General features: G+C 29.7%; 1 protein-coding gene across 1 annotated transcript; it reads right to left on the bottom strand.

The window, feature by feature from the left end:
- Nucleotides 1-2,435: 2,435 nt before the first annotated feature.
- Nucleotides 2,436-2,921, bottom strand: LOC111633949 (general transcription factor II-I repeat domain-containing protein 2A-like). Its single transcript, XM_023378604.1, has one exon. The coding sequence runs from the start codon at nucleotides 2,919-2,921 to the stop codon at nucleotides 2,436-2,438; it is 486 nt and encodes a 161-aa protein (XP_023234372.1).
- Between the last annotated feature and the right edge of the window lie 6,576 nt (nucleotides 2,922-9,497).

The raw sequence follows: 9,497 nt of genomic DNA, 5'->3' as shown, positions 1-9,497 counted from the left end.
ATTATTATTATTCATTTGGCCCATAAATTATTATTTGGTCAATATAACAATATAAATAATTCAGTATATTTGTAATAGGAATTTATTATTTCAGGGGCTTATATCTCGCGAAGGATCGCGAGTAGGGGTATGGTTCCTTTGACTTTATTGTTCGCACAGGGGCTACAGTTTGGGGGGGTCGCCACCTCTTCATTCGGAGGGTAAATCTTACCATTGGGACTTTAACAGAGCTGTACAGCATATTGATAGGAACAAAAAAGTCAAAGGAACCGTGCCTCATGGAAATTTGTAAAGAACGCCCACTAGGGGGCGTCCCGGGCTACTAGTTAAGTATATTTTCCGCTTTTAAATATTTTCTTAACGGTATTATAGGAAAATAAGTGTTAATTTTAAATAAAAATTTTAAACACTGATTTGAAATGAAGAAAAACAGATTGCGACACTTTAGTTTGTTGTATAAATTTAAATTACATAATACCTCATTATTGTGGATATATAAGCAATAACGTTCTTTTTTTCATTTCAGCTGTTACTTCGGAAATTGCATAAAATTCAAAATTATTTGATCAAAATATATATTGCTTACGAGTCTTCTTTACGCAATAAGGTAACTTTCTTTTTCCTTTCAAGAAACTCTGTATCACTTTTACTGACTTTTTCCCACAATATTCCAGAACATTAAAATTACTAAAATTAATGAAATTCATATGAGAATTTACGATCGAATTTGTTATAGACATAGTAAGCTACTCGAATAATCTATATATATAAAATTACATGTCCTGACTGACTGACTGATTGATTCATCATCGCCCACAGCAAACCACTGAACCTAAAGAGATGAAATTTGGTACGCAGGGTACGTCATAAAAATGCACACTAAGATGGGATTTTCGAAATCCCCCCGAAGGAGAGGGAAAGGATTAAGGCTTAACCTGAAGAACAGCTTCTACTATACTGTTTTAGATGCGATTTTTTTTTTTTTGTTTTTGATAGTAATAACTTAATTTCCAAACGTACAATATTTACCAAATCATCCAAATCGTTTGTCCGAGCAACGCAGGGCTCATTTGCTAGTTTAAATTATAAATGCAACAAACATTTGCCTTTGCGCATTGTTTTTCTATCAGTTGACTTCAGTATTTTCTTCTCAAAAAATGCATATGTCACATTAGTTTATCGAAGATATTAATGGTCTCGTCTGAATAAAATCCGATGTAAATGCATGTTTTTTTTTATTTCAATTTGATTATAATTTTTTGATATCTAGAAAGCTTGATTTAAAGAAATTATCGATTGAGACGTGCAAATGAATGCTCCAGAATAGCTGCTCTAGACACGGCCGGATGGCCGAGCAATCGAGGTGCAAGTCTACCGCTCTGAGGGGCCAGGAATCGAATCCCGACAAATTGGAAAATTTCCAAGAATTTTTCGGGTGTATATGTCGGGCACAGTTCCTCATTAACCAGCCGCTCCATTGTGGACCTACCCGAACTGTTAATTGGCTTGCTAAAAGAAACCCTCTTAGTTCCCACAGGGTGGAAACAGTTTAAAAAATAGCTGCTCTAGAAAGAGAATAGTTTCATCTACAATTCTTCGGGCACTTAGACAACATTTAAAAAGTACGAATGAATAATTTATACTTTATATTCAATTTAAATAGTTTATCAATCGTATGCATTTATAATTTTTGAGTCTAGTAATTATTAATTTGCATCGATAAATCTGTATGAACAAATAAACTTTCAATAAATCCAAGTTAAAAAAACAAATAAATAATTTAATGTGCCTTTAATTATTAATTAATTAAATTAATAACATTAATGTTAATAAATAAAATTTAGTTAATAACATTGATTTAATTTTATTTCATTGTTAATTTAATTAATGTTATTTATATTTTTAATTATGATTAAGAAATAAATTATTAATCTATGTTCACCAAAAAAAAAATTTTTTACGAAAAATAAAAATAAAAGAACTATTTAATATAACATTATATTTCTCAAAATAAAATATCTTTTCTGTCGAGAATATCAAAAAATAGATTCGGTTGCATTTTTTCTTATCGAGATAACAAAAGAGAGCATTTATTTTATCCCGTATGTATTCAAAATAACGACAAAATGTATTCTTGAAACTTTTAAAAATTCTTCGAATAACTCATTCTCTGATAATTTATCAGTGTTATTTGTCAAGTGTCCGAAATAATGTAAGATGTGTAATACTATTTAGGTCTTTGTATGAACTTTATGTTTATTTTAATTCTTAGAATAAGCCCTTTCAGATATATCCAAATGAAGAATATCAAATAAACAAAGCGTATCAGTATATACGATTGTAACGAAAACTTCAGGGCTGCTCAAAAAATTTTTTCTTGTAAATGCAAATTAAGTTTAAAGAACATTTCAGTGATAACTACTAAGAAGGCAAGATCATTCAACCATTCTTCGTTTTCTAAAAACATCTACGTTTTGCTTTTTGCTTTGCATGAACTCTTTTATTTCAGATAACAATAATCGAAATCTTTTCAAAGTTGCTGCTTTACTGAGCCATCTGACTTTTGAAAAATAAATAACGTCGTTACACTCACTCCTAACTTCTTCCAAGTATGCTTTGAAATCACGATGATTCGAACCCCGAGGTCTGATAAAATTCATAATTTTCACAAGATCTGTCATCATCTGATACATGTTTAACTTTTGAGCACATAATTGATGTTGATGAAATAAGCAATAGTAGTTGAGTATATCATAATCAACAGATTCTTTAAATAAAGAAATAAATCCGTTATTTTTACCAACTAATGCAAGAGCACCATCAGTTGTAATCGAATAAATTTTATTTTTATCAATATTGAATTTTTTAATGGCTAAATTAAAGTGCTCAAGTATGTCCCTGCCAATTGTTGTACTATTCATATGGCATAAGTTCAACATTTCTTCAATAATATTGAAATTGACATCAATTTTTCTGATGAAAATAATCAATTGTACAGTGTCACTTTGATCGGTACTTTCGTCTAATGCTAAACTGTAATGAACACGTTTAGATAATTGGGTCTGCAATGCACTCACAATACCGTCATCTATGTCATCAATTCTTCTACTAATTGTCTGATATGAGAGACACGTTTTATTGAATAAGTTCACTTTCTCGAGAGAAATATTCATGAAAAGCAATTACAATACTGTACATTCTTTTATTAATTTACCATCTACCAGTGGCTCATCCTTCTGAGTCAATTTTTCAGCTATTAAATAGCTAACTTTTTGTACATGTATCAGTTTTAACAATAGATTTTTTGAGAATGTTTTGTTGAGAACTAAACTGCTTTTTTAATTCATCTGTTTCATTTTTCTTCTTTTTCGTTTATTATATTTTGACTCATGTTTGGCAGCATTGTGACGCTTAATATTATATTCCATACGCACGGCGATTTTATCATGAGAAATAAGGCAGATAATATTATTGCATGTTTCAATTACGAAATATTTTTCTGTTCAAAAGTTATTGAATTTTCTCTTTTCTTCTGTTATTTTTCTTTTTTTAGTATTAGATACCATTACCAAATTCTGGGTTATTAAAAATATAAATTTAAAATTGATGAAATAATTATGAATATAATTGGAGGTTGAAAACAGATAACACGTTTCAATTACCAAATATTTTTCTGGCCAAAACGTATTGAATTTTCGCTTTTCTTCTGTTATTTTTCTTTTTTTAGTATTAGATGCCATTACCAAATTCTGGGTTATTAAAAATATAAATTTAAAGTTGATGAAATAATTATGAATATAATTGGAGGTTGAAAATATTTAAATTATTACGTTATCAAAAGAAATATATAGATAGACCTATGTCTGTATTATATACCTGTAATTAGAAATAAATAAAGAATAAATTAGCTCCGTCCACTTTGGCATTAGGTCTAGCCTCGAGTCACTGAAAATGGCTGACACTCTTTTGAAAGAGGGATTATGTGTCTTTTTCATCCGCCTGATGAAAGGTATTCACTCTTTATTAACTCTATATAAGGTACTCTATATAACAACATCACTTCATTACAAAAATCTTTGTAACTGAAACAATCAAAATGACAGACCACGTCACCAACTTTTTTAATTGGTCAGTTACAAATCATGTTACCAATTATGTCATTACAACGTCAAAGTGTATCCATTGAAGAATAATTTTTACGACATAGTTTATCAAAATAAATAAAAATGTACCTAAAAAATTTAGGGTGCAGTGAGCCGTGGATTGTACAGTACATCTCTGTTCTAGTTATTACTAATCCATACCTTGATTTCTAATGGAAGTATAGCTTAAAGTTGTTTTGTTTCAGTCCAAAAATCAAGTTTTTAACGTAAACGAGACGATAATTTTGATTTATAAATATAAAATGTATTACAGGCTTACTGTACGTATGCGTCGTAACAAGAAATCCTAATATATACGGTCATCATTAGAGTAAGTACTGTACAATCGATATTAGAAGACCCGAATTAGAAAACGTGCGAACCCACATTCAACCAGTACTACTACGAGTACTAAACGTTATTACTGCATCTAGTGGTACTGTACAGGGATGAACCCTGTACATACAACATCATCGATGAAAGTATTGGCTCTTGGTAATGGTAAAGACTCTTGAGTATTGTATATACAGTATATGTGTATAAAGTGTTTTTTGTCACATTCAAATCTTTTTCCTGTACTGTACTTATTTTTTCTTTACTTATTAATAAAGCCTATTGGGACTGAGAGTGGGCAGACCCTTCAGATTCTCCTGGTTACGCTATTGCATACGATTTACTTATTAAAATATAAACTTATCAGACAACCGTAACATTTACAGTTTTTTTATTTCGTGTTTTCTATAACTTTTAGTCTATTTTTTATTAATAATATGTCTAAACTGTATATTTTTAGTATTTGAATTTAATCTATCAATAATATAGAATTCAAAAAATTCTGTCTAAACTTTAAAACAAAATTGGGCAATTACACGTTCGAACCGATATTTATTATTTATTTTAAAATGAAAATAAAAGAACATTTTATTGCAGCATTTTTAAATATAAATATATAATTTTTGTTCAACGATTTTACTTTCCTTAAGTGCTACTTTACTTTGTAAATAAAAAATAACTTTGTTTACATTTCACTGTTTATCTTTAATTCTTTAATCTTTACTTTCCGTCTTGATCTATTGAAGTTTCTCAGAAATTTTATAAAGATAAAAATTTGTTGAAAAGTTGACAGTAAAACATTAAATTTTTCTCTTTAAAGATCATGAAATTTTTAATTTTCTATACGCAGTTCGATGAAAATTGCAAAATCTTTCATTTATTTATATTTAAAATGACAATATTTTTGCAAGTTAAAAATTTAATGCTGTTTTCTATATTTTCATAAAAAGTTCTTTTTACGATTGTAACTTTCTGATATAAAAGTTTTTTTAATCATTTATTTAAATTTCACTTTTATTTAGTGTATTCGAATGGTCATTTTCTGTTTTCTCTATTTAAAAATTTAGGTGTTTCGTTATTGTTTTTCACAAAACTGCTTAAAAGAAATTATTTTTGCTACTATCTTTTTAATTCCTTACTTATTGCATTTGAATCTCAAATATTATTACTTTGATTTTAAACACAAATATAAAATGATAAAAAAAAGTATTGTACAGTATATTATATAAAGAAAATTAAAAAAAAATCATTAAAATTATTAAATTCTTGTTCCTATTTTTATTAGAATTCTTATTGAACGGCTTGTATCTGTAATATAAAGATATAGAATTATATTTTTAATTTTACATGGTTTTGATGCCCATATACTTACGTTAATAATTTTTATGACCATAAAACCTTAACGTGTAACCTTTTCTGTTTGCTTACATATTAACATTAGGGAAAGTAATAATTATAAGTAATTTCTGTAGTATTTCCCAGAATTAGAATGTAGCCGATGTACTGTACATGATCTTCAATATGTATCATAGCAGCAGTAGATAAGCAACGAAGTTACGGGTGGAGGACGTATTGCGCTAGAATAAAAACTTAGAATGTGTAATACTTCTATATAAAGAGATGGCTAGCCACTCCCAAACACCCTGTAATAATCAAATGAGGCGCGGTAATTCAAATGGCTTTTTAATGCCGAAATATCTCATACTCGGAAGCATTTATTGATAAACTATACAAAAAGTCTTCAGTGGCCGAAATGAAATTCAAGCAAGAACGAACAGTGTAGAGTTTCTTTAACGCGTCTTCTGTTGAAACAGAAACCGCGTTAAAGAAACTCTACATTGTTTATTCGTACAAGCTTGACGAAAGCGGTCTGTCCACTGACAAGCTGTAAAAAATTTTTAAACACGTCAAAACCAGATGGATTTGTTTTAGAGAAACTGGAATACCTGATCAAAAATCCGTATATTTAAAATATAATTCTGGAGTATTTTCAATCACAAAACCTAAAGCTTTTAGTGAAAATTAAATACGTTTCTCTCACATCTATTGAGGTTGATGTTTTCTCAGTTCAAAGATTTACTTCACTCTAGCCGTTTGCGGCTGATCATGGAAAATGTAGTACAGCTGTGTGATTGCAAATGCAGTGCTTTTCTGTTTGTAAGCTATGGAACAGACGGGTCGGGTTCTGAAAATGACTAAAGGATGCGCATTTTCTATCATTTTCTCGAGTTTTACGTGTTCTATATTTGCATTTATGCACAATAAAATGAAGATTTTACTTTTATATGTTTTAAGAGCACTTTTTAGTATTTTTAGAAGAACATATGTACCTCAATTTTCCAAGTTTAGTCATTATTCCCACTCTCTAATGAAGGTTTCTAATTAGATAAATTTAGCAATATTAGTCGGCCTAATCGGTTATTTATCTAACCACCTAAAAAGAGTTTGTGGACTAATAAACAAAAATTGTTATGTCTTTCTAATCCGACTATCCACCAGAGTTCAAGAATTACCCAGAAGCAATTTTAATTTCCATGTGTTTTATTTAAATGCAACTTTTTCGTCGATCCCTCCTCAGTAATGTTTACACAAATATTTTACAGTAGGTAGTGTCTACAACAAAGACCACGCCGAGTATTCACAGTCATCTAAAAACCACTCTACAATTCTACCCAAAACATTCACAGTTAACACAAAGATGGTTGTGCATACTTGGCGTGGTCTTTGTTGTAGACACTACCTACTGTAAAATATTTGTGTAAACATTACTGAGGAGGGATCGACGAAAAAGTTGCATTTAAATAAAACACATGGAAATTAAAATTGCTTTTGGATAATTCTTGAACTCTGGTGAACAGTCGGATTAGAAGAACACAATTTTTGTTTATTAGTCCACAAACCACTTTAGGTTGTTAGATAAATAAAATAGAGGATTTGAATCCTCTATTTTATTTATTTTATTTTATTTGGAACTTCGTCGAAATAATGTAATTAATCATTTTAATAACTTCTGAAAAGAACCCGAAGATCGCGTGACTTAAAATTAACAAAGTTTATTATATTTTTGTCAACATCATTGAAAATTTTAAAATTGAAGCGCTAACATTCAATGAAGTTATTGTATTATAAAAAGTCCTAATATAGGACTTTTTATAATACGATAACTCCAATTAAATTGGCTTATTTAAGCCAATTTAAAAATGGATCAATAGATATTTTCACCATGTTTTTCGAATATCCCATAATAATGATGACAAGAAAAGTAAATGTACAATTTAAAACAAAATCGAGCTGTTTCAACTCTTAGAGTATTCTTCATAGAAGATTTACGAACCAAATCCTGAAGCTGAATTTGATATTTTCTTGTAGCTCTGTTGTTAACATTCTTCGATAAAGAAGCACTTAAACATTTGTTCAGTGTAGAATAGGTGCCAACAAGCGTTTACAAAATTGTTTAGCTGAAGCAAAAAATATTTATATACATTTAAAACGTTTTATGTTTATTTATTTTAATGCCGACAGTAGAAGCGGCTAAGGCGTCATCTTACCATTTTAAAAGAATCAGAATCATATCCAGTGAACAATTCCAAAAAATTTTTTGTGGGCAGGCTGTCCGGAATATGTCGGACCACATTCCTCTCTACCTGTTGTCTCCATTGTGGTCTTGGCCAAACCCACATTGAGGCGTGTTTCAAAGGTCCTCTACTGCCCACAGAGTGAAAATAGTAAAAATAATATTTTTCTATGTTTCTAAAGTAAATAGATTTACTCATAATCTTCTTAAATCCAGTAACCAATTGGCTTATCAGTGGCCAAGTTGATAAAATCACTGAAAACTGGTAGGTGATCTCAGGCTGGCGAGCAATCCGTGTTCAACTGTTTAACAACTAGCGTTCATTAGTACAGGGCTGGATTTTACCGGATTTTCTTTACGCCTCTAAAGGCTGTTATATACGTTACGGAAATTTTCAAAGGATGTACTGTACTTAACAGACGAAAAAAATCGCATATAACTGGCTGGATCGAACATAGTAATTTACAAGACTTATTAAAATATTTCCCAACGTATAAAGAATTATTTTTATTTAAAGGTGGATAGATAGAAAAAAAATCACGGTTAATCCTCAAAGGATTTCCGTAACGTGTATAACAGCCTTAACACTTAAATAGGGACCCGTTTCCCGTAGAAAGTCTCCGGTATGCATTTCTCCCTGGTATGTTGTCCAAGTGTTCAGTTTCCTATAATATCCTATCATTCCATTCCAATAAATTTTCGAATTAGCTTCGTTTTTGCAATTGAAAATCTACACAGGCGTATCTATCGAATTCTGAAAATCTTCAAAAAATCATAATTCATATTTGTATAGCTTAATTGAATCAAATCCGAACAGATATTATCTTTACATGGGCTATATATTTGAAACTTACGTAAAATAACGAGAATACACTTAGTTTCCTATTCTTTAATTTCTTTTATATTTGAGAAGAGAAAACGGAGAAAAGAACCCGCCTTTATCGTTTTCTATTGGTGTAATTAGAATTTCTTTGTTATTTCTCGGTTGATTGTAAATTTTCTTTTGTATTATTATTAGCAAATTAAAAAAGTCCTTCGCCCATGGTCACAGATTTAAAGTGTTTAATTTTCCCACATTGTTATCTTGTCGTCATTTCGTAGTAAAAACTAATTCTTGCTCGTGAAGAATCGTTTGTTGATCTTTCATTACAAATTATTTATAAAAAGTAACAATAATTTCGAAATTTCTTTTAATTATTCTTCGCGCAACTATTCTATAATACTGTTATAAAATTGGGTATATATTCATATTTATTACGTTGCTTTTTTCTTTCCTTCTCCCCTAATAACAAACAATGCAATATTTTGTTTTCGTGTCAACAACAACAAAGAAGATATGGGAATGCGTCAAAGAGAAAAATATACTGCAGAAGATTAGTTTTCTATGTCTCCTTCAAATAAGAAATATATATTAAAAAACAAAACTGGTTAAGTGTTTTATAGATCTG

Source organism: Centruroides sculpturatus, unplaced genomic scaffold (genome assembly GCF_000671375.1).
Source record: "Centruroides sculpturatus isolate CEXI.00-Female unplaced genomic scaffold, Cexi_2.0 scaffold662, whole genome shotgun sequence".
NCBI classification, from domain to species: domain Eukaryota; kingdom Metazoa; phylum Arthropoda; class Arachnida; order Scorpiones; family Buthidae; genus Centruroides; species Centruroides sculpturatus.
The sequence above is the reverse complement of the archived record's forward strand: the minus strand, read 5'-3'. Positions and strand labels throughout refer to the sequence as shown.